Source organism: Oryza glaberrima, chromosome 4, assembly GCF_000147395.1.
Source record: "Oryza glaberrima chromosome 4, OglaRS2, whole genome shotgun sequence".
Lineage (NCBI taxonomy): Eukaryota > Viridiplantae > Streptophyta > Magnoliopsida > Poales > Poaceae > Oryza > Oryza glaberrima.
The window spans coordinates 5,909,051-5,935,781 of NC_068329.1; the positions used below are offsets into that span (position 1 = coordinate 5,909,051).

Genomic DNA, 26,731 nt, shown 5'->3' on the forward strand with positions numbered 1-26,731 from the left:
TTAGATGTTAATGAATCTAGACATATGTATGTGTTTGGATTCATTAACATCTATATGTATGCGGAGAATGCTAGAAAGTCTTACATTGTGAAACAGAGGGAGTACCTGATACAATTCAGCAAGCAGCCGTTGTTGCTCTGACACAAGAAGGTGTTTCGTTGGAACAATCTCAGCAATATGTGAAGAAACTGACTTATAAGAGGGTTGGTCCTATGTTGGAAGGGTTACCTGCTGCAGGTGAAACATTGGCCATTAAATCTCAAAGAGAAGAGCTAATGGGCTCTGCTTGAAGTGTGGGGATAAGTATTCTCCTAAGCACATGCATACAGTGATTGGTCAGATCAGATCAATGAAAATTACTTAAGTGATTCCTGATGACTTGTTGAATGCTGTTATAGCTGAGGAAGAGTCTGACCATGAGGAGGATTGTCATATTTCTCTGTATGCATTGTCAAGTGCTAGTCGTCAGAGAGCTATTCGGTTGAGAACCCTTATGCAAAACAAAGTGTTGTTAATGTTAGTTGATTCTGGTAGGTCTCACAGTTTTCTGGATTACAATTTTGCTTGGTTGCTGGGGTTACCCCTTCAGCCCATTACTCCTTTGTTTCAGGTGGCCTATGGGGACTCTCTCACTTGTTAGTGCTGGCAGAAACCCCGTGCGTTGCTGTTGGAGTCCATCCAACCATAGTGTCTTAATGATGTTGATACAACTCTCAAAATCTAAGATTGTGAAATAACTAATTGTCCACTTAGCGGGCTAATACCTACACTTTCACTAGAGGTACTACATATAGAGTCCTCACTAGTGGGGTTTTTGTTTTGCCTAGGGTGAACAAAGTAGTATAATAACAATAAGTAATTATAGAGCTATAACAAAAGCAGTAAGAATGACTAAATAAACAATTATAACACGGGAATTTAGATAAAGCAGTAATACAATAATAATTTAAATTAAAATAATGCTTTTAAAATCATCAGACAACAATATTTTCATTGGAGATGTGACTTGCTTTCCCAAAAGTAGAACGGATCTTCCGAACTTGTAGCGTCTACACGACCAATGGAAAGGAAAAATGCTTTTACTATAATAAAATCCACATAAGACACATAAACAAAGAACAAAAATGAGTTCTTGACTTCTTAAGAGAAAAATAGAGACTTGAAAGGATCAACTCTAAGCCTAAACGATCAAGATATGGACATTTGAAGTTTAGGTGTTGTTTAAATGAATATTTCCGAATTCTTGAATTATTTGTGATTAAAAAATGATTTATTGTGCCAGCAGAGGAGAGATGGTGCATGGACCGAGTCCATGGGGTGGGACCTATGTGTCATTCTCACGGACCAAGGTGGAACGGGTGCACGCACCGGCCACCGGGTGGGCGCTTGCGGGCCCCACATGTCAGCCCCCTGAGGCAAATGATGGCGGCTGATGGGCGGCCCCCACGTGAAGCGGCCACGAGGCGCAGCCGGTGGGAGGCGGCATCCGTGCCCCTATGCTCACCACTGGCGACCATAGGCGTGGTGAGGGGGAAGGAGGAAAAAGGGCCAAAGAAGTCCACGGCTCACCCAAATGCGACGGCAGCGGAGGAAGAAGATGGCGGACAAACTCTAGTCGACAGGGATGGTGAGGTTCTAGCGGTCTCCAAGCAGGAGGAATGGGTAGACAATGTCGGTGGCGATGCGGTGAAGCTGGAGGCATTGACGCCAAGGTTAAATGAGGTCCCAGCCGGCAGCAAAGCCCGACCAGAGGTCGACGGTGGTGGCAAAGAGAGGGAGTGATGGTACGAGCTAAAATGGGAGGGCGAGGAGCTACAATGGAAAATGAAAAGGGGCGACAGAGGTGCTACATCGATTTATAGCGGTTAGTGGGAAGGAAGGAGGCCAAGGAGAGAGGGAAACGACGATAGAAATCTTGGCCTCCATCAATGGCACCAGCAAGATCAACGTGATTGAATGCGAGCGATTTAGCGCAAGATGGAGTGGTAAAAGTAGGGGAAATGGGAGAGGGAGTCACGAGGAGTATCCCCCCCTCACCCATGTGGCGTAGGTAGAAACTATCGGGAGCAATGAGATTAGTGGCGGTGGCGGCGCTAGGGTTCGATAGGGTGGAGCTAGCGATGGCTGGAGGTTGGGAATGACAAGAGAGGCCTACCTATCCTAGCCTATAGCTAGCCAAATGGGCCGAACGGTAACAGGCTAGCCCTAGCACACCACTACAGTACCCGGCCCTGCAAGGAACGGTCATGAAAGTTTTTGGGCCGTGCCATGCCTGGGCCGAGGTTGCAGCCCGTAGGCTGGCACAACACTTCACGGTTCCTATAGTAGGCCAGCACGTCAGGGCCATGCGACCATGCCACTGCCCGTCAGCACCAATGGGCGCGCATGGTGCATGCCCCCGACAAGACAGAGCACGAGTGTCGAGTGGCATCACCTCTCTCGCCCAATCTCCGCGTGTGCGTGCTCCCGTGGCACTCGGCCCTGGGCCCCAACCCAATCTCCTCGCACTCTGGTCGCCATGCCACACGCCTGCCGCGCACCAATCCTCTCGCACGCACGCGCCCCCGCCTGCCCAATGGAAATCGCGCGAGATTCGAAAGTGAACATTGGAGCATTATGGATATGGCACCCACTGTCAACATTATGGATCATCCAAACCTCCCATTTTGTGTGTTTTTGTGTGCTTGTTTGATTTTCTGAGTTATGTTCAAAAATAAAAAATAGTTTGTGGAGTACAATTTTCCAACAAAGCTGCATGCACAAGGTGTAAAGGAGGTAAGAAAGGAAGTGGATAATACTTTTGCATTATTCATATTTTATGTTATATGAATAAATTTTCTGAATTTTGGTCCATGTGGTTGTAATATTTCAGTATGGGCGATCCGAGTTATCCATTGTTACCCTACTTACTTGTTGGGGTCATTCCCACCTAGCAAGCATGATGCCACCGGATCGGCACCAACACCACCGATTTTGGATGAGGTACTGATGGCTTCAGGAGTATCATGAACTATGAGTGGGACTACATCGACGAACACTGTCTCAAAGAGATCACGAACTTTGGAGGTTTGGCAACATTTTGATGAGGTGGCCGCCATGACAGGTCCTGACAGAAGGCAGGTAACATACGCAAAATGTAGAATATGCAAGCATAATTTATCCACAAAATCATATAGTGGAACAGGATACTTGAGACGACATGCTGAGGGTTGTGCAAAGAAGCAAGGGATCCAGTTGCGATAACAACTGCTACTAAATCCTGATGGTTCGGTACATACATGGGAGTACGATCATATGGTAGCTCAAGAATCTCTTACCCGTCTAATTGATAGACAAGATTTACCCTTAAACTTGGTGAGAGTGGTTTCAAGCTGTTACCCTACAACAGGAACCCCTCCCCCCCCCCCCCCCCCCCCGCTCTCTAGCAATACATGCTTGGCAACGCATTAAACATGCGTTGCCAAAATGCGACCCTAGCAATTATTAGTGGGTGAGCCCAATTTGCAATAGATAATATGTGTTGCAGAACATGTGCTGCAAAGATTGAGTATCTTGCAACGCCCAAGTCCACTTTACAACAGATAACATACGTTGTAATGGTCTTGATGCCCTGTAAAAACTTTTGGACTAAGCGAACTTATTGTTTTATTAAAAATAATCGAGCGAGATATTATTTTTTACATTTTGGACCTCTAGCGAGCTATTTTTGTTTTTAAGAAATTATCAAGTGACTTGCTTTCTTGCCTTGTAAAAACTTTTGGACTACGCAAGCTTTTTTAAAAAAATAATAATAATTGGGCAAGCTGTTTTTTTACATTGTGTATTGGGCGAAATGTTTTTGTTTTTTGATAAAAATATCAAGCGAGTTTATTTTGTTTAAATAATACGAATGTGCCAGTGTTAATCGAAACCGAGAAGCAACATTAGTGAAAAAGTGATCTCCGCACAGTCACCTAACCATCTGGTAATGAGATGCTTAGAGTTTATATGTAGGCATAACTACTATACTAGTATTTGAGACTTTAATTAATGACAATCAACAGAATACAAGGTTTCTAATATATGTGAACGATGCATGTCAAGTACCCTAAAAATTAGGCTTTCTATCCTCTAGGGCGGCGCTTGAGCGACGCCATGGAGTTCCTATGCAGAATCCAATTGGGACGCCTGTTCTACTTGGAGTTGTGATTGAAGCCTTAAATCATTGGAGATTTGGGACTCTCGAAAGAAATCGATGGCATCTACGTCGGCTGGGAAGTGCCCTGATCCAGTAGAGTCGATGGAATCTGGAGGAGACCACGACGGCGGTAATAAGGAGACAATTGATGAGATGATGAAAGGATTGGATCTCAGGGACAATGAAGGAGAGGATATTGTCCTGGAAGAAGATCTGGTAAAACTTGAAAAAGATGCTCGATGGCTAGCTCTCTCTAGGGTTCATACGGAGAAATCTTTTAGCCATGGTGCTTTCTATGGTAATATGCAATCTGCATGGATTGTGCAAAGGAGGTTGAATTTAGGCAATACATGATAATCTATTCTCTGTCCAATTCAACTGCCTAGCAGATTGGGAGAGGGTCATGGAGGAAGGACCGTGGATATTCCGCAGGTGCCCGGTTCTTCTAGCTTCATATGATGGGTGGTCAGAAATTGATTCTGTCAAATTGGAGACCTATCCTGCGTGAATCCAAGTACACGATCTCAAAGAGAAGATCAGAACTGGAAGTATAGCTACCCAACTAGCAAAGAAGGCAGGAATTATCACCAAACTGGATGAGATGCCAGTTAAAGGAAGCGAAGATGGGGTTAGAATCAAAGTAATGCTCAATGTTTACAAGCCTCTAACTCGAGTGGTGAGTACCACTTTAAATATGAAAAAGATGTTTTTCATATTAATGTATGAGAAGATGCCAGTTTTCTGTGGAGTTTGTGGTTTGGCTAGTCATGTGACTAAAGAACACGGGGACGGAGTTCACCCCCAGGAGCAAATACAGTACCCAGAGAGCTTGATTGTGCCTGAATTTCGCAGAGGTAATTTCCACCCTGGAGGAGTTGGAAGAGGAAGAGGTGGACAAAAGGGCAGAGGAAGAGGTGGCAGAAATTGGGCTCCATCTGAGTATGAAGGGGAGAAAGAAGATGAGTTGATGGACACTGCTTCCAGTCCTTCAAAAGCTATTATAAAACCGACCAGAACCTCGTCGGCGGGCAAGAGAAGACTTGATTTAGAAGATAATGTTAAGGAACTAGATGGCAACCTGCTATTATTGGAATCTGCTGACATGGTCCAAAACAAAACTGACGGGTTGGATGGAAGCTCGAAGGATGTACAGGTTGGTGAATCGGGGATGACCTCTAGAGATGTGAAGAAACATAAGAAGGATGAAGAAGGCAGTACTAATGAATTGGCAACATCGGCGGGCTCCTTCGAGGAGCACTGCTGGGCCTAATGTGTATCCTCAGCTGGAACTGCCGGGGGCTAGGTCGACCCTAGACAGTTCAAGAGCTTGTTTGTCTAGTACAGACACATCAACCGAAATTGGTGTTCCTTTCGGAAACCAGACAATGTAAGGAGTATGTGCAAAGTCTCAAATGGAGGATTGTTATGTGTGGATGTTTTGTTGTTAATGGCACTAGGAAGGGAGGAGGAATCGCTCTATTCTGGGATGATAGCATTAATGTCACTCTCAAATCCTATAACATGAGACACATTGATGTCATTATTAAGGAGCAGAGTAGTGCGCCTTGGCGAATCACCTTTGTGTACGGTGAACCAAAAGCTCAGGATCGTCACTTGATGTGGACCTTGCTGAGGAGAATCAAGTCAAATGCTGGAGAACCATGGTTAATGATAGGAGATTTCAATGAAGCTATGTGGCAATCAGAGCACATGTCACAAAGGAAAAGATCAGAAAACCAATTGCGAGAATTCAGAGAGGTCCTATCAGATTGTGACCTTCACGATCTTGGCTTTCAGGGTGTGCCCTGGACGTATGATAACATACAAGCGGGACAACGCAATGTAAGAGTATGTCTTGATAGAGCTGTTGGCTCACCTACGTGGAAGATGCGCTTCAACTAGGTGGTTGTGACACACTTAGTATCACCATGCTCAGATCATGTGCCATTGCTGCTGCGTAAGGAGGAAGAAACAAAATATTGTGGCCCGAAAATAATGAGATATGAGGAAATGTGGGAAAGGGAGCCCTCCCTCCCGGATGTTGTTCAAGAAGCTTGGTCGGATGGAACCAAAGCTAACAACCTTGGTGACATTAACGCAAAGATGAGGTATACTATGCGTAAGCTCACAAGATGGAGTAAGGAGAAGTTTGGTAATGTAAAAGAGAAGATTGCTGGGTTGCGTGGCAAATTAGGGGATCTCAGAATGCGAGGTCTTCTGGATACAGATAAACAAGTATCAAAAGTAAAAAAGGAGTTGGAAGAGCTTCTACATCGGGAGGAAATCTGGTGGAAACAAAGGTCAAGAATTTCTTGGCTGAAGGAAGGTGACTGTAACACTAGATACTTCCATTTAAAAGCTTCATGGAGAGCAAGAAAGAATAAGATCAGGAAATTAAAGAAGGGAAGATGGTACTGCCACTAGTAATGTGGAGGAGATGGAAGAAATAGCTCATACCTTCTTTCAGTAGATGTACACGAAGGATGACAATTTGAACCCAGCAGGGGTCCTTAGTTTTTTCGAGGAGAAGATTACAGAGGAAATGAATGAAACACTGGCAAAACCTTTCACGTATGAAGAAGTTGGTGATGCCTTATTCCAAATTGGTCCTCTGAAAGCTCTAGGACCTGATGAAGTTCTGGCCAAATTCATCCAAAGAAATTGGGGTCTTGTAAAGGAGGTGATAGGAGCTGTCAAAAGGTTTATTGATGATGAACATATGCAGGAGGGAGTGAATGATACTGTCATCGATATGATTCCGAAGAAAAGCCTCGCAGAAGAGATGAAGGATTACCGCCCGATCAGCCTATGTAATGTGGTATATAAGGTTGTAGCGAAATGCTTGGTTAACCGATTAAGACCACTGCTGCACGATATTATTTCTGAAGCTTTTTTTTTCTCGAAAACGCAGGAGAGCTGCATTTCATTTCATTAAGGGGAAGAAAAAACAATATAAAAAACACAACACAAAGAAAAAACAAAGTAGGAGTGCTCGAGCCCTCCTACCATGACCCACACACACTAGACAACCCGGGGAGCTTAGTTGTCTAGGTTAGTCGTCCCACTAAGGAGCTTTTAAAGGTGAGAAGCTCCAGCAACACCTCAAAGATGACCCTCATTTTCTATCACTTGCAAGACCTTCGCTACTCTAGGATTGGCGTTATTGAAAACGTAGTCGTTGCGGTGCTTCCAAATCTCCCAAGCTACTAAGGTTACCAAGGAGTTAATCCCTTTCCGCACCTCCTTCGGCCAGTTCTTCGTTGCTTGGCTCCACCACCTTAGAAAGCGGTCGGTAGATGGCTGAGGCGCAGCCTCGGCTAACCCTAGTCTCAAAAAGATTGCCGTCCAAACTTGGCGAGAAAAAACACAAGAGATCAAAATGTGTTGGATGGATTCTTCACTTTGATCACAAAGGGGACAGATCACTGTGTGCTGCAGCCCACGCTTAGCTAGATGATCGGCTATCCAACACCTATTATTGATGGCTAGCCAAATGAAGAATTTGCACCGGAGGGGAGCCCAACACTTCCAAATACGTTTCCAGGGAGCAAAATGAATCGAACCCAAGAAATAGGCTTCATAAGTTGATTTGCAAATGTAAATGCCATCTGCAGTAAGCTTCCAAACATGCTGATCTTGGACATCTTGTAGCAGCACCACCTCTTCTACTAGATCCCAAATGGCCAGGTACTCAGCAAGAACCTGGACCGAAAGCCCCCCTAGGATGTCAGCAACCCAACTTCTATTTGTCAAAGCTTGTGCCACAGAACATTGCTTTCTTGCTCTTTTAGGTATTAAGGCGAAAAGATTAGGGGCTAGCTCAGCAATCGTCTTTCCTTGCAGCCATCTGTCACTCCAAAACTTGGTATGTTCTCCATTTCCAAGGATAGTTTTGACAGCCACAGCAAAAAGAGAGTGGACATTTTTGGGCGCATTGATGGATAAACCGGCCCAAGGCCTAGATGAGTCTGTTTTTTACAGCCAAAGCCATCTCATGCGCAAAGCCCACCCCATCTTTTCGAGATTAAGAATACCAAGTCCCCCTAAAGACAGGGGTCGACACACTCGATCCCAAGAGACCAAGCAGTTTCCTCCATTTGCATTGTCACTCCCTTTCTATAAAAAACCACGGCTCCTCTTGTCAATGGCTTTAAGAACCCATTTAGGAAGATCCAGTGCCATCATTGTGTAAATAGGGATGGCTGAAAGAACCACCCTAACAGCTGTGAGCCGGCCAGCTTTATTCATCAAAGAAGCTTTCCAACCTAGGAGATTGTCTGCTACTTTGTCCACTAAAGGCAGCAGGTCAGCCTTGGTTGGTTTCCGAATTGTAAGAGGAAGCCCAAGATAATTGCAAGGAAAACTGGACATTTGACAAGACAACTCATTAGAAATTAACACCAAATCATTTTCCAAGCAGTGAATCGGAGTGCAGGAACTCTTCATCATATTGGTCTTTAGCCCTGAGACTTGGCCAAAGAACTCCAAAATTTGCTTTGTAAGAGATAGGTCCCCAATTGTAGGTTGCAAAAACATGACCACGTCATCCGCATACAAGGAAATCCGGTGAGTTGTTTGCGGGACAGCGAGAGGTTCCAAAAGCACTTCATGATCAGCACGAGCCACAATAAAATTCTGCACATCCATAACCAAGATAAAGAGCATTGGTGATAGTGGATCTCCTTGCCGAAGACCTCTGCAGTGGTCAATAACCTGACCGGCCTCCCCATTGACCAAAACTCTTGTTGATGAAATTGACAGCAAGAGGCATAACATATTACCAAATTCTCCCGAACCCTAAATGGGAAAGGACCTCCATAAGAAAAGACCAATCAACCGAATCAAAAGCCTTAGAGATATCAAGTTTAAACATCACATGAGCCTTTTTACTGCTGCGCAGCCTTCTAACCATTTGTTGGACAAGAAGAAAATTGTCATGGATGCTTCTACCCTTTATAAAGGCACTTTGGTTTATCGAGACCATTATTATTTCTGAAGCTCAAAGTGCCTTTGTCCCGGGGCGAATTATAACTGATAATGTGTTAGATCGCATTTGAGTGTTTCCATTATATTCAGAAGTGTTCGAGGGAGAGCCAAAACTTCTGTGCTTTAAAGCTTGATTTATCTAAAGCTTATGATCGGGTTGACTGGCAATTTCTAGAAGGGGTGATGGAGAAACTTGGTTTCTCCAGTAAATGAAGAAGATGGATTATGGCCTGTGTGACATCAGTGAGATACAGTGTGAGATTCAATGGAAACCTGTTGGAGCCATTCTCGCCAACAAGGGGTCTGCGTCAAGGAGATCCTTTAAGCCCATACATATTCCTTCTTGTTGCAGATGGACTCTCAAATGTCATTGAAAAGTATAAAGAAGATGGGCGAATTCAACCTCTAAAGGTATGCCGAAGAGCACCAGGAATCTCACATCTCTTGTTTGTTGATGACAGTCTTTTGTTCTTTAAGGCTGAACCTGAACATGCAGTCAGAGTTAAGGAAATCCTTCACCTGTATGAAAGCAGTACCGGGCAACTGATCAGCCCTGCTAAATGCTCTCTCTTGGTCAGTGAGTTCTGTCCTCAGGAACGGTTGGGGCATATAAAACAAGCTCTTCAGGTTGAAAACACAACCTTCGAAAAGAAATACCTGGGACTGCCGACGCCGGACGGAAGAATAAAGACAGGTCATTTCCAGCCAACGAAGGATAGATTATCTAAAAGGATGTCAGACTGGAACGAAAAATACATGTCTTCAGGAGCAAAGGTGGTGCTGATTAAAAGTGTTGCCCAGGCCTTGCCAACATATATGATGGGTGTGTTTAAAATGTGTGATAAATTTTGTGAAGAGATAACACAAATGATCCGTAACTTTTGGTGGGGGCATGAGAAAGGAGAGAAGAAGGACCACTGGATTACTTGGGAGAAGATTACCAGCCCGAAGACTCATGGTGGACTGGGATTCAGAGATATGAAATGCTTCAGCCAAGCCTTGCTAGCTCGATAGGCTTGGAGGCTGATTGCTGCGCCAGAAAGTCTTTGCGCTAGGGTGTTGAAAGCTAAGTACTATCCAAATGGATGCCTCTTAGATACTGCATTCCCGACAGCTTCGTCCCCGACATGGAAAGGTATTGAACATGGCTTGGAGTTAACAAAACATGGGATAATATGGAGAGTTGGGAATGGAAAGAACATCAAAATCTGGAGGCATCAATGGGTGGCACAAGACAAGCAGCTCATAATTCTGGACAAAAGGGTAAGAAACAGATTGATATATGTTAAAGAACTGATGGATGTTGATTCCAGGAGTTGGAATGAAAATCTGTGTAATGAAGAAGGAAGATGCTGATGAGATTCTAAAGATTAGATTATGTACTCGCCAACTTGAGGATTTCCCTGCTTGGCACTTGGAAAAAACAGGCCTGTTCACTGTTAAGAGCGCTTACAGATTGACCTGGAATCTGTTGAGGAATGTTGTGGAAGCTACCTCAAGTAGAGCAATTTCATGGGAAAGGAAACTTTGGCTGTCCATATGGAAAACAAAGGTACAGGCCAAGGTCAAGATCTTTGCCTGGAAACTTGCTCTTGACAGGTTACCAACCTGGAAGAACAAATGCAGAAGAAAAATTGAAAGACAGGGCACATGCCAAATGTGCGGCTTAACTGATGAGGATGGTTTTCATGCAACGGTCGAATGCACTAAAGCCAAAGCACTTAGGGAGGCGTTGAGAGATGTCTGGCGATTACCCCTCAAAAATAAATTTGTTAAAACTGGACCGGATTGGCTTTTGCTGCTTCTAGATGAATCGAACGAGATAGAAAGGGCACACACGCTATATATGCTGTGGAGAGCATGGCACCTTCGAAATGAGATGATGCATGGCAGTGAGATCAGTCCTATAGCAGCTTCAGTTAACTTCTTGGCCAATTATGAGGGGTGCCTATTGCCTGTCCGACAAAATGTTGAAAATAAGAAGGGCAAAAGACCGATGTTTGAAGAACCCCCAGCGAGAGCAGAAATCAATGCTGCACAAAAAATGAAATGGGAACCTCCACCAGAGGGAGTGGCAAAGATAAATGTAGATGCTGGGTTCAATAAAGAGACGGGTGAAGCGGGCGCTGCAATCATCGCTAGAGATTGCAGGGGTTTGGTTCTGCTTGCAGCTTGTAAGAAACTACCAAGATGCAGTTCTGCTGCTCAGGCTGAAGCTTTGGCTTGCCTGGAGGGTGTCCAATTGGCTGCCAATTGGGTACAGATGCCAATAATCTTAGAATCCGACAACGCCGACGTCGTAGCAGGACTAAATGCAACACAAGACTCAAGTGCAGAATGGGGAGGTATAATTGCTGAAGTAAAAGCAGCGATGCAATGTCTGGTGCAGGTGCAAGTGCACAAGATAAAGAGAGATTCAAATAACATAGCTCATATTTTAGCTCAAATGGTTATGAGATCAGGAGATGAAGCGGAGTGGAGGTTATGCGCTCCGTCAGAAATTCTTGTACCGCTTAACCATGAATGTAATCCTATGTTCTGTCATTAATTAAATCTCTCTTTACGCTCAAAAAAAATATACGTGAACGAAATATCAGCCCAGTGGGCTCAACCCAGCGCCGCCTCCCCAACCCCAACTGAAAAGACTAATGGACAAACGTTTGCAATTAGTCGATTGGGCGAATTCGGTCAGAATAGGGAATTCCGTCATATCGTTCCAATTTCAACCAAACTTCTAATTTTGACGTGAACTAAGCACACCATACCTTAGTTTTCATAATCTGAGTAGTCATCATAATCACCAGGATGAGATTCTGATGGTGGCCTCCAGTTCAGAATAGTTACTTCAACAGACATGGCAGCACGTATCTTATCATGTAACACACTAACATCCTTACCCATTGCCTTCAGCAGATCATCCAACGCTTTCACTGCATCCTCATAAAGGTCCTTAGGAAGTTCATCCTTTCTGGCTGACAAGGCATCACTTAGTGTGTTTATTGTATGTCTTGCCAGGTTTCTCATGTCAGCATAAATTTCTGCTGCATACATCGACCAGTCACGTAAAGCATTTCTGACAGCTCTGTTCACATTATGCTTGCATATAACCTTCTCATCTATTGGGAAGGCCTTGATTGTTTTGCTCCCATCATCAACATTGCTGACACTGACTTCAACCAAATAGTTCCTACTCACTTCAAATGTCAATTCAAAATCAACACCACCTTCATATGATCTTCTATTATTGATTAATTCTACTTCTCCTAAAAATGTATTATGATCAACGATTACATGCTCCCCAAGAAAAATTCTGATATGTAGGCACTCCCCTTGAGCACACCATGCAGGAATCTTAACCATCCTTTTTGTTGGGATTCTGGTGTGCCTAGGAATGACCTTAGTAAAAATTCCTTCCTCGCACTCAATTCCTATAGACAGTGGAATCATGTCTTTGCTCATCTCCTGCTGATCTTCTACAATTAGAGCTGCTTGCATTGCAGAACCAATAACCAAAGCTTCCTCTGGGTTCACCTTTGCACTCTGATGCTTGCCAAAAACTTCATAAATAATTCTCTGTATCTTGGGGACTCTTGTCATCCCCCCAAACAATACAAGTTCATCAACATCTTTGGCAGCAATGTTAGCCTCTTTCAAAATGATCTGACACTTCTCTTGAATTTGTTCTGTTAAATTATTCACTAACTTCTCAAACTCTTGGCGAGAAATGGTAATGTTAAGATGAGCAGGGCCATGACCTTGACCAGATGAAGTCAAGTAAGGGATAGAAATTGTAGCTGTAGGTTGGCTTGATAATTTCACTTTAGCTTGCTCAGCAACTTCCACAAGTTGTCTCATGGCACATTTATCTCCACAAACATTGACCGAATGAAGTTTGATCATCTGCGTAACACAATAGTCAACTAGTATATTATCAAACTGATCCCCACTGATACAAGAATCACCACATTGTGCTCTCATCTGTTCATGCAAAACAATTGACCCAGGGTTCAGCAACATCAGAATGATCTAGAAAACTATGCACAAGATAAAAATGAACTTAAAGAAATACCTCAATGTTCATGCCAGAGACATGAAGGACCGCAACACTGTATGATCCAGCACCCATGCCAAAAACAACCACAACACCTTCTTTTATTGTTGTGCTAGAAAGAGCAGCGGCTATCGGTTCATCTATCAATTGTAATATCTCTAAACCTGCTAGTTGACCTGCTGACACGATGTCTTCCCTTTGCTGTTCATTAAAAAAGGAAGGTACACATATCACCACTTTAAATTTGTGATGAAATTGGTGCATCAGAACCATATCCTTCAGTTTTGTAAATATGGCTGCGGTGATTTCAACAGGAGATAATTTTATTCCATGAATCTCTACACAAGATTCTCCTTCTGGTCCTTCAATAATGCTGAAAGGGAGTCTTTTCCTCATTTCTTGTACGCAAGAGTCATTAAAATGCTTTCCGATCAAATTTTTCACATTGAAAACCACATCTGAAGGTTGTCTTATCATTATACGTTTTGCAAGTTCTCCAACTGCCACACGTTTACCAAAACAGTCCATGTGTTGCAAACCCCATGCATATGGTACGTAAGACTTCAGTTTTGTCAAAGTAACATATGATAGGGTGAAGCGGCCACTTTCACTTTCAACAACTTGCGGCACCTGAATTAAGTGAGTAGATGAAGATATTAGAATTTAATTCATAATGGCATAAGATATTTCATTAGGCGCAGTAATCAAATCAGTTTCAATAACATATCTCATTTAGCATATACGACACTGGAAAAGCGTAGTAAAGCTGCATTTAGCATGTGAAATACTCTCAGTTCGGCCCTCCTATATGAATTAATCTATCTTAGTCTAAAAGGGGAGGTTGTCTGTCTGCTACTACTCTGTCGTGCAGGAGACTAATCCTCAACTGCTGCAGGTGCTTCATGCATGCGTAAAGAGACTCTTCTAGAAAACCAGCTTTCTCAAAAAAGCCAAGTGACAAACTATCCCCTAGAAAAAACATATGCAGATAAAACCACTATCGAATAAATCGAATTCCCCGAAAAAAATGTTCCAATCTTTTGCTCGATCCCCAATCTACAGACTCAATCACAGATCCCATGCTGCCCATGCCTCTGCCATCATCTCAAACAAATCGCCTGGACGCCGCCGCCACCACCGTCGCTGCTACCACAATCGTCAACGTCAACCCGTTTACCTTGCCACCATTATCCTGCCTCCTCCATCCTCTCAACAAGTCGCATAAGTTCATCACCTCCACCACCACCGCCGACAAAATCCTCGCAAATGCCATCATCCCCATGTCATCCTGTGATATTAATTCGGCCGAAATTTTTCAATTTTTTCATGAATTTGGGTAATATTTGTTCAAAATTTCAGACCGAAATTTTGGGATTTCGGTGACCCCCCGATCAAAAACCCTAAACCAATATAGTGAAGCCTGATCCTGTCTCAAATACACTCCACATTCAGCTTGACTATGGCGGTGGCAGAAAGCCAGACAGCAGCGAGGTAGTAACCTCTGTTGCGAAAGGATGAACGTGGGCTGTAACAGCAGCCAAGTCTCCACGGTGTTTGTGTGATGTATTTTTTTACCATATTTCCATAATATATAGTATAATCTAACAATGTCGAAGATGATGAATAGAAAAAATGCTTCTGCTCTGTGAAAATATGATGTGATAAATTTGGATTTCTCCATTGCAACGCATGGGCATTTGACTAGTAAAGGTAAAGGCAAAGACATCAGATAGTCCTTAATATATCTAGTCTTTGTACACACCACGGTACTAAGGCTGTGTTTGATACTTGGGGTTGGGAACCCAACTCCACCGCACGAAAAACGGAGCGGTCCATTAGCACTTAATTAATTAAGTATTAGCTATTTTTTTCAAAAATGGATTAATTTGATTTTTTAAAGCAACTTTCGTATAGAAACTTTTTGCAAAAAAAGCACCATTTAGCAATTTGAAAAGCATACGTGCGTAAAACGAGGGAGAAGGGTTGGGAAACTTGTGGAACGAACGCAGCCTAAATGCATTTCAATGCTCCTCCAATGTGGCCCTAATTTCATCTACACCATATGAACCTAAGTAGAGCATAATCAAATGATTGGATCATCACCCGCATGCTCTTCATTGTGCAGTCCCTTGAGTGTTTTAGAGGAAGGATGCAAATTAAAAACGAGATAAAGTTCATGGAATTCAAGAAGCAACAATCAACATACCAAGCAATCCATGATTGCAACTCTTGAATTTTTGCAACCGAAGTCAACTCCAAGTATTGCTACTTTTGTATGCATCATTCTGAAAAATCAAGAGAAAATGTAAAGATTCACTGGAAAAGAAACCGAGGTTTGAGGAGAATGCAACATCATGTAGCACCTGAAATTTGCACGGCCACGCATGCAGTCCTGAAACAGCAAAATCAATGCCAGTCAGTGCACGTCTACCAGCTACTTGAACAGGTAAAGACAACACCACTGAAGTGTCACTGATGCAGCGAACGAAGAGGTCATCAATCATAGGTACAATTGACAACAAAACTACACGATGTCCATCAATCTCACAGGGATTGGTACATGATGATCTAGTGCTGTAGTCTAGGTACCGTAGTAAGCAAGCACTGTTCATGCAGGACAGAGGGTATATTTAGTAGATAACGGGTATGAGAATTAGCTTTTGCTCAAACCTAATTCTCAAGGTTTATTATATTTTAGCCAAGGTTTTGGCTGCCCATAATTGCGCAAGAACTGGCCAGAAATTGCATGGAATGTAAACAAGGAGGATTTTGGCAACCATCCAATAGGGTACAAAATTCTTGGGGCAGACAATCACTAATGATGGATGGGGCCTATAGCTTTCATAAAAAAAACTTGATGCACACTTTGATTTGTCTATTATTAGAAAAATAATCAAAGATTGAATGGTTTATCGAACCAGGCAAGCTGTAGGACCTCTAAGAATATATGTGTGGATTGCATAAAACAAAACACAGAAAGACTTAAGCAATGGCATTAGAAATGCAGAATGTAGAAAGACTTGAAGCATTTAGAAATTAAAGATCCATACCCGAAACATGCGCACTTTAGACCATAACATACAGAGACGCATGTTGATCTCTGGAAGGTTCCACAAAAACTGAAAGGTGGAAAGATCATTAGTGGATATTAAGACATCCTGTGTCAAAGATAATATTGTTAATTCATTCATATAATACTAATTTAGTAAATTTGCCACCACACTCCAAACTTTGCATCCTCCACCCCACCCCCACCCCACCCTATTCTTTGATCCAAACAGCCTTATTTGCTTTCAGATTTTAACAGAATAAATGGTTTTGTTCTAATCCCCTTTGTGTGTTTTATGAACATTTCTGTCCCTCCACTTACAACAGATGTTGGTAAAGGAAATGATGTTCAAATTTTGTAAAATTATTTGTATTCAATAGAGTAGACGTCTAATTTAGCTTGATAAGAGACAAGGATATGGCAATACCACAATATGGTATCCCTCAAACACGAAGATACTTTGACCACTGCAAGTATTTATATCTATTTAAAAAAATATGTAGAGCTACAATCTCTTTTGCAGCAGCGCTATTACCACATACAAAATGTGAGTTATTGTTTTCTCCAGCAGCAGTGCTAATAATAAGCCGAAACAGAAACTGGAACTCCCATGAGCAACAGAAGATTGATAGAAGTGTTTGACATACCTTCAACCAAGCTAAATGCTAAAAATCTCTCCTATATTGTTGACTACAAAGCAAGAGATCTTATTCAGACATCATCAGCATTTTCGGTCTTGATCAGGACCGAATTAGATGATAGTTTCAGGAGACCAAAAAAGATTCACACGAACGACAACGAAATTTTATCAGCAATAGAGAATGTAGGGGAGTTCACCTTCAATCTAATTGGACAAACCAATCAAAGAACAAAATTTTCACTCAAATACTGAGAAAGCAAAATACTGTTTGAAATTTTAGCAACAATAGAGAATCTAGGAGTTCACCTTCCACCGAATTGCACAAACCAATCAAACAACAAATTTTTTCACTCAAATACAGAGAAAGCAAAGTACTGTTTGAAATTTTAGCAGCAATAGAGAATCTAGAGAGGAGTTAACCTTCCACCGAATTGCACAAACCAATCAAAGAACAATTTTTTTCACTCAAATACTGAAAAAGCAATGAAATGCACTTTTTTTATGAAATTTTAGCAGCATTAGAGAACCTAGAGGAGTTCACCTTCCACCGAAGTGCAGTATTGCACAGACCAATCAAAGTTGAAAATTTTCACTCAAATATGAGAAAGCAAAGCATTGTTTGAAATTTTAGCAGCAATAGAGAATCTAGAGGAGTTCACCTTCCACCGAATTGAACAAACCAATCAAAGAACAAAATTTTTCACTCGAATACTGAGAAAGCAAAGCACTGCACTTTTTTTTTTTTGAAAATTTAGCAGCATTAGATAATCTAGAGGTGTTCACCTTCACAGAATTGCACGAACCAATCACAGAAGAAAATTTTCACTCAAATACTGAGAAAGCACAACACTATGGGTTTTTTTGCTTGCCAGGTTGATGGAGGTGGATGATGATGCGCGCCTAGGTTGGAGGAGGAGTATGAGCCGGTGAGCCCGTCAGGATCTGATGCGTGCCCTGGGCGACGGGGGTCGGAGGAGATGCGGCGGGGCGGGGCGAGGCTTCAGGCGATGGCGCGGACTTGGATCCGCTCTGGAGCGTGCATGGTGGCTTCGGATGGATCTAGGCAGGGGCGGAGGCAGGATTTCATTAAGCCTAGCGCTCAACCATGGGGTTTAATCTGTTTTGAGAATTTTTAACTAAAAATTAGTGATTTTTCTATTGTGATTTGCTGTCATGTGTGGGGCTCAAACTCTAAGTTGTCCTACATGTGGCTCGGCGCCTCCGCACCCTGGTTCATATAGGCTACGTTACCTAAATACGGCGTTACGGATACGGATACGTGATACGTCGATACGTGGATACGCCATCTTCCCAATAATAAATATACGGGGATACGCATATATATATATATATATATATAAAAAACAAAAATACAAAAGAAAGAAGTGTAAACTAGGCAATTAGCAATTTAGCATAGCAGAGCATGCTAACACCAAGTCACCAACCATCATATTCATCTCACCAAAATACAAATAATATAAGGCTAAAACAGTGCATATATAAGTGCAAGATTTCAAATAGTACACAAATCACAAATTAATATTTCATCAACATACATAGTTTCACACAGAGTATAGTGCATTGGTGGTCCTTAAAGTTGTAGAGTTATGTCATATAGCTCCCTAAACTCTCAAAATGCATATATAGGTCCTAGAACTTATCAAAGTGTATCATCTAGGTCCCAAATCGACACATCCCCTCTAGCATCCTACGTGGCGCTGATGTGGTATGCCACATGGACGTGACGTGTCCTTTTCTTTCTCTCTTTTCTTTTTCTTTTTTCTTTTTCTTTTTTCTTATCATTCTTCTTTTTTCCTTTCTTCTACTCGGGTCACAGAGAAAGGAGAAGAAAGGGAAAAAAAGAAAAGGAAAAAAAATTAAATGGGTCCTATTTATCAGTCAAAATGATGCCATGTTATGTCCGTGTGGCATGCCACATCAATGCCACGTAGGATCCTAAAGGGGTGTGGCGATTTGGGACCTAGATGACACACTGTGACATGTTCTGGGACTTGGATATGCATTTTGAGAGTTTAGGGATCTAGATGGCACACCCCTACAAGTTTAAGGGCCGCCCGTACACTTTACTCTTTCACACATCACAACCAGTTCACAGAGACAGTAGATAACATCAACATCATCATTGAGCTAATTCAAATAGAGTTGTTTAGGACTTCAAATTCAACTCAATAACTAGATAGTTGGATAAAATCAATTGCTTTCATCCATTGTAACTGAAGTGGTTGAAGCCCCATTATATCTTGTACGTCCAATGCACCAAGATATTCTAGCACTCTATCAAGATTTAGCTCATCAAGTGACAGTTCAGGTTGCTAAAGAAAATCAGCACCACCATCAAACAATTCAAAGCTTGCTGAAGAAAGCAGTTGGCAGCCCTGCGAAGGAGGCGCTAGCTAGGCCTCCGGAGGCATCACCAGGCGGCTGCGCCCTCTGGAGGTGGCGGCGCTGTGCCCAGTGGATGGCAACGCTGCTAGGCGACAGCGAATGGCGGAGGCGTGGCGCTGCGGCGGTGGAAGGAGGAGGCGCGACACGCAGGGTTCACAATTTTGGATCGAAATTTCCAAAATTTTGGACATTTTGGTTCTATCGGTATCCTCCCGATAGGATATTATTTCGGCCGAAATTTTTAATTTTTTTTTCATTTTTTTGTGAATTTGGTATTATTTTGTTCAATTTTTGTTCAATAATTCATACAATTTCGGACCGAAATTTCGGAAATTTTGGTATTTTGGCCGTCCCCGATACAAATGGTGAAATCGAAACATTAAACCCTGGCGACGCGGCGGCGGTGGAGGACGGCAGCGGCACCGCACTACAATGCGAGGAAGAGAGCGAGCAGAGTTGGGGTCAGGGAGGGGGCGTTGTTTGTGTGGTTTCGCTCGCTCGATGTTGGATGGGTGTTTTGATCGATGATTTTAGGGTTAGAACGTATCAGAGCCGTATCGGGATTTTTTTTTATTATTTATAAATCGTGAAAGTAGCTGATACGTATGGGATACGTATCAGGGTGTATCCGATATGTATCCATATCTGCAGTCGTATCCGATACGGATACGTGGCCTGGGAGGCGTAACCAAGTAACACATCATAAAAGGCGCCAAGGCCACCACCACCACGCTGCCGGCTCCCTGGCAGAAGAAGACGGAGGTCGGGGACAGAAGCAGCTGGGAGGCGGAGACGTGGCATGGGCATCTGCCACTGGGAGTCCTGGAGGCGGCGGAAGCGGCAGCAGTGGCGCGGAGGAGGAGGCGGCCAAGACGAGGTGGAGACGTGGAGTGCGGCGCGGGTGGAGTCGCCCCGCGCCGTCGCGTGCGTGACGACGGGAGAGGGGAACTGCAGTTTAGTATTTGATGCTGTTAGTGTTAGGTTTATATTCTAGCCGGGGGGATTTAACTACAGTTTAGCATTTGGCACTGTTATGTTTACCAATTATCCAAATACCCCCATTAGATTTCCCTTATTTTTTTTACCCTATAAGACAGTGCTCTGATTATTCCGCTGAAAGTCCTGTTAATGATTTAAAGCAAAGAGAATTCGAAAAAAATTCACCCTGACAATTCCAATTATTAAACGCATTTTAATTAGGGTTTCCTCCTGGTTAAACAGAGTATTTTTCAATAGACGATTTAGTAATGAAATGGAAACTACGAGAAAGGGGAAAACTCCGGGTGTGACAAATCTACCACCTTAAACGGAATCTCGTCCCCGATATTCGGAAGAGATGGCGAAGAGATGCGGATGGGCGGCTTTCAACTCATCTTATCTTTCCCATGTTGCTTCTTCCCCTGAATGATGACTCCACTGTACTCTGCAGAACTTGATCACCTTGTTTCTCATCCACCTCTCGCTGGCCTCGAGAATACGCGTAGGCTTCTCCACAAGTCAAATCTTCATGTATTTCGATGTTATCTGGACTTGCCTGTTACTCTGGCACTCTTAAACATTTCTTCAACTGTGACACATGGGAACACATCATGTATACGAGCCATGTTAGGTGGAAGTTCCAACTGATATGCAAATTTTCCTCTTCGTTCTAGAACTCTGTATGGTCCCTCGCAATGTGGTGCCAATTTACCCTTGGTATGAAAACGGTGAACTCCTCTGAGCGGCGTGACGCGAAGATAAACATGATCTCCAGCTTCAAAACTGAGTTCTCGGCGACGGTTGTCGGCATAACTCTTCTGACGAGATTGTGCAATCCTCAGTCTTTCTCTGATTGTTCTAACTTTCTCTTCGGCTTTAGTCAACACTTCTATTCCAAACAACTGGTGTTCTTCTGTTTGATCACAGAATAGAAGCATACATCATTTTCGTCCATAGAGCGCTTCAAATGGTGCCATCTGCAAACTGGCTTGGTAGCTGTTATTATAAGAAAACTCAGCATATGGTAGTTTCTTATCCCAAGATCCACCAAAATCAAGAGCGCGTGCTCTTAACATATCCTCCAAAATCCGATTCACTCTTTCAGTCTAACCATCGGTCTGTGGGTTATAAGCTGTGCTGAAATTCAAATGGGTTCCGAGTTCCTCTTGCAGCTCCTGCCAAAATTTTGAAGTGAACTGACTCCCTCAATTAGCCATGATCTTCTTTGGAACACCACGCAAACAAACAATCCTTGCAAGATACAACTCTGCTAGCTTCTTGCCCATATACATAGTGTGCACGGGGAGAAAATGTGCCACTTTAGTAGGTTGATCCATGATCACCCAGATAGAATCATGCCCTGACGATGTTCTAGGTAATCCTGTTATAAAATCCATACCAATTTCTTCCCCTTTTCGTTCCAGAATTTGGAGATGCTGTAGCAAACCCGTTGGTCTTTGATGTTTTGCTTTAACTCGCTGACACACATCACACAGTACTACAAATTTAGCTATCTCTCTCTTCATACTAACCCACCAAAATTTTTCCTTAAGGTCTTGATACATCCTAGTACTTACTGGATGAATAGAATATTGCGTCTGATGAGCTTCACTAAGAATCAAATCCTTCAACTCCTTATTATCAGGTACACGCAATCTTTCACACATCCAGATTGTTCCTTGCTCATCCTCAGTAAAATCTCTGGCATTACCAACTCACATATTTTTCTTGAGCTCTACTATCTCCGGATCTTTTGCCTATGCTACTCGGACTTGCTCCACGAGCGTAGGTTGTGCTTCCAAAGTAGCAACGAAACCATGTTCCATGATTCCCAAATTAAGACGCTCCGGGTCTTGTATCAACTGACTACACATTCCTTTCATACGCAATGCACTGCAATAACCTTTTCTACTTAAAGCATCAGCAACCACGTTGGCTTTACCAGGATGATAGTGTAGGCCTGCATCATAATCCTTGATCAACTCTAACCATCTTCGCTGACGGAGATTTAAATCAGGCTGCGTGAAAATATACTTCAGAATCTTGTGATCAGTATATATCTCATAATGGTTGCCAATCAAATAGTGTCACCAGATCTTCAAAGCATGAACCGCTGCTGCTAATTCCAAATCATAGGTTGGATATTTACCTTTGTGCGGGCGCAACTGACGTGAAGCATATGCAACCACTTTGCCTTCTTGCATAAGCACACATCCCAGTCCTTGACGGGATGCATCACAAACGCCTGAAAATCCTTCCTCTGATCGGGCAAGATCAAAATTGGAGTAGACACCAACCTCTTCTTAAGTTCCTCAAAACTCTTCTGAAACCGTGGAGTCCAGACAAACTTTTCTTCTTTCTTCAGCAACTACGTCATTGGCTTAGCAATTCTAGATAAATTCTCAATGAACCGACGGTAATAACTCGCAAGTCCGAGAAAACTTCTGATATGTGTTATTGTCTTCGGTGGTGACTACTTAGTAACTGCATCCACATTTGACGGATCCACTGCTACACCCTTGGTGGTTATAACATGTCCGAGAAACTTGACTTCTTTCAACCAGAAATCACACTTGCTGAACTTGGCATAAAACTGATGTTCCTTCAATTTTTCCAACACTAAATGAACATGCTGCTCATTAGGGCTGTCAGTGAGCCGAGCTCGAGCGAGCTCGTCTGCCTAGGCTCGAGCTCGATACAAGCTCGAGCCGAGCCTATAAAATGTTCGAGCTTTGTGACAGGCTCAGATCGAGCTCGACCAAGCTCGAGCTCGACTACCGAGCTTGATTTTTAAGTAAAACAATATATATTTCAAAGATAATCTTTTAAAAAGTAATTAATTTCTAGTTCATCATATTAGTAGAAGAGGAAAAAAGAATAAAATAAATATATGATGTCAATATAATAAATAACAACAAAAATCATATATTACTATGCTCGTTGGAAGCTCGAGCTCGGTTCGACAAATCTCGCGAGCTTAGGGAGAGGCTCAGGCTCGGCACGTCTGAGGCTCGAGCCGAGCTCGAGCAGCTCGCGAGCCTCGAGCTTTTTCGACAGCCCTACTACTCATGCTCATCTTTAGACTTTGTGTAAACCAAAATGTCATCAATAAAAACCACAACCTATGACTACACCTAAAACGGACAAGGACCTCACCAAGAAGCGACGGTGACTGGAGAGGGAGAGGGGGCAGCGATGGTTCGGCGGCAACACACAGAGACGATGACGACGCTAGACAAACAAGATTATTAGATTAAAACCTTGGGAAAAACCACTGCGGTAAACCATACCGGCGAGATGGATAGGAGCGAGGTGAGCTCACCGTCGAGACAGCGGCGGAGCTCTGGGCGGCGGGCAGCGTCGACGGCTAGGGCGGCGGCGCACGGGAGAGGAGGAGGTGAAGGCTAGGACTTAAGCAGGTGAAAAGAAGAAAAAAACAGGGGGTATGATGACTTATATAGGGGAAATCGAGATGGATACGGTGGGGCCGGTGCGGGTTCGGCAAGCGGAAGAGGAGGGGCGCACGCGGCAAAGGAGGGTAGGGTGGCGTGTCTCTGCAGAGGGAGAGGGGGAGGGCGAAAAGGATTCGGAAGGAGGGGGAACCTAAAAAGGAAAGGAGGGGGAAACAAATGCGGTGCCTTTTCGGGAAAGGAAAAGAAACAGAATCGAAGATGGAATAGGACTCGGCTCGCCATACAAAACAAAACCAAGGTGGCAAAAGGGGTTGGCGGATGCGATGAACCGCGAACGGGGAGTGAACCGGGAACGGTTCAGGACTAAAGGAGGGAGAGGAAATAATTATTAATTCAAATCCTGACATTTCAAATTAGTTAACACTATTGCTTCCTCTGCTCTGAATATTCCACTAATAATCATGTTAATGGTATAAAGCAAAGAGAATTCAAAAAAAAATCCCTGACAATTCCGATTATTAAACACATTGTTAATTAGGGTTTACTCCTGGTTAAACAGAATATTTTCTATAGACAATTTATTAGTGATTTAGAAATTACAAAAAGGGGAAAACTCCGAGTGTGACAAACCCCCCAACGGAATCTCGTCCCCGAGATTCGGAAGAGCTGGCAAAAAGATGTGGAGGGACGGCTGTCACGCCCAGAAATTCACTATTAATTTCTGAACTAATTTGTGCATAAAATCCTCGTCTAGGAATTTACCAAAGAACACAAACTGACAATTTAATATATACAAATCCATCATAATAATAATGTTACATACTTATAAAAGAAATGAAAACAGCAGCAGATAAACAATGTAGCGAAGCTCCGGCTCCATTCACACAGGCAGCTCAACTAGGGTATAAGCCAAACGGATTTGATTGATTACATGGAATACTCAGCAAGCCACATAGCAAATATGCAAGTGCACAGGATAACACAAGGATGGCATTATATAGAGTTGTTTTGTGAAAGCATCATTTAGGAAACATTTGAGGATTGTAAAGCAGTAGAGTAATTAATCATCAATATTAATCAACACTACAGCACTCCAATGCTACACAGGCCCAACTAAACCTGAACAACCAACCCCGGTCGTATAGATCAAACCTCCAAACCAGGAATTTACCAGTCTAAACCAGGAGTTAAAGTAATTATCATCAATTATCACATTATTATTGATGAGTAGCGTGGGACTAATCACGAAAAACATTGTTAGACCTGCCCATAACCGCGGGCACGACTATTCGAATAGTTTTACTTTGGCTAGAGATGTACCACTGGACCCACAAGACATAATCCACCGTCATGTCACCGAGTCCGCGCAGCATGGTGAGTGATTGTGACAAGACCCCTCACATAACTCAACTCAAAGCAACGCATCATAGTCACCCCTTTTAGTCAATGTATAGACTCCCCAGCGACAACCGTGGGTTTATCTCCGCCACTTCACAGTCTGTCACACCACAATGAGTCTTGCTATACAAAGCGTCCAGCCGTTTCCCATGCTATCTTGTGGTTGGTACGGTTAATGTTTCACAACAGTAACTCGTGAACCGATCCTTAATTGTCATAAGCACGACCATCAAAATCATGTGCCCACAACCCACCATTATCAAGTTTTAGTTGGCAATTAATTAACCAAACACGATTGACCATCGCGTGCTCCTATTAAATATCCATCATTAAATATTAGTTCCCCCGATCATTGCATGCAGTTGAATCATGAAGAAATCATTGAAGGTTTGGGAATTTCTGTCATTGCGTTCTGTTCCCTTTCCCCGCTTCTTTATATACGTGATTGATTGGTCCTTGGAAAGAAAGCCCTCAGAAATCATTCCAGGTTGGTGTTCTGCTAGATGCGTGGATTTGGGATTTTTTTTCTTATGTTCTTCATTCTTTAATTCTTCTTGATGTATGCAAATGGTTCGTTCATCAAAAGCTAAGGCAATAAATTGATTTGTTCGAAAAAGTGAACAACTAAAAGTGAACAAAGCTGGGCAAATCGAGATTTTTCTTTCAATTAGCATTTGAGTTAGCAGTACCATCTAAACTCTAACCATGTTTTTTCCCCTCAGGCAACAATACACAACCAAACAAGCAAAATGCCAGGCTGCCTAGCCAGGCAATTTTCATCAACTTCTCCTATGCCTCTCAGGCATGATGCTTAGGACACCAACCAAACAGGCCCTTACTACCCCGTTCCATGGCTAGGATTGAGCGTTCCATCCACTGGGAGCGTATCCTATACACACAGGCCCTCACATGTACACACCGTGTACACCAACTAAAAATTATCACAAAAAATTCTAGGAAAATTCATACATATACTTTCAATAGTATTACATCTACGTGCAAAGTCGCATCTTCAAATTCATTCTACATAGAGAATAACAAAAAAGATAAAATTCTGACAAAATTGCAACCTTAAAACTGTCAGATTTTTTGTTTTTTTTGTTACGGCTAAAATATAATGAATTTGACGTTAAGATTTTAACCCTAGGTGTAATACAATTGAAAGTATGTGTATGATTTTTTCTAGATTTTTTGGTGACATTTTTTAGTTGGTGTGCACGTGTGTACACGTGAGGGCCTGTGTGCATAGGATATGTTGCCCCATCCACTGCCCCATGACAATCTAAACGAGCACCCTGAGGCAGAGGCCAACCTTGTCATAACTCATAAGTCGAGTGCACCGAGATTGGAGATGACTGCCTGCTCACCGGCCATAAAAACAACGTTGATCCAATTTCAGATTGGCAAATGACTGAAAACACTCTAAGCTGCTGCACTATATGACAGATGTCCATGTGTCTTCAAATTTATACTCTGGTACACAGATTCATACTATTATTACTGTTGTGATTGCGTTGCGTTGCAGCAGGTTTAGCTAGCACTCATTTAAAATTGCAATTATAACACTTCATCATGAAGTCATATGGCATATTTCTTTTTGTTTTGTAGCATTGTTTCGGTTTTGGTCGAACTA

At 42.8% G+C, this 26,731-nt stretch overlaps 1 protein-coding gene across 1 annotated transcript; it reads right to left on the minus strand.

The window, feature by feature from the left end:
- Positions 1 to 11,695: 11,695 nt before the first annotated feature.
- On the minus strand, positions 11,696 to 18,210 carry LOC127770249 (heat shock 70 kDa protein, mitochondrial-like). Its single transcript, XM_052295912.1, has 6 exons — positions 18,163 to 18,210; positions 16,265 to 16,333; positions 15,578 to 15,606; positions 15,421 to 15,499; positions 13,233 to 13,844; positions 11,696 to 13,141 (listed from the first exon to the last, which is right to left on the minus strand). Exons 1-6 carry the CDS (start codon positions 18,208 to 18,210, stop codon positions 11,930 to 11,932), a joined length of 2,049 nt encoding a protein of 682 aa, XP_052151872.1. The 3' UTR covers positions 11,696 to 11,929.
- Between the last annotated feature and the right edge of the window lie 8,521 nt (positions 18,211 to 26,731).

Coding starts and splice junctions, on each gene's coding strand:
- LOC127770249 (XM_052295912.1), bottom strand. CDS start 18,210: ATGGCGTATCCACGTATCGACGTATCACGTATCCGTATCCGTAACGCC. Junction 15,500..15,577: donor CGTGGCCGTGCAAATTTCAG/GTGCTACATGAT, acceptor TTGATTTTTCAG/AATGATGCATACAAAAGTAG. Junction 13,142..13,232: donor TCTCTGGCATGAACATTGAG/GTATTTCTTTAA, acceptor TTGCATGAACAG/ATGAGAGCACAATGTGGTGA.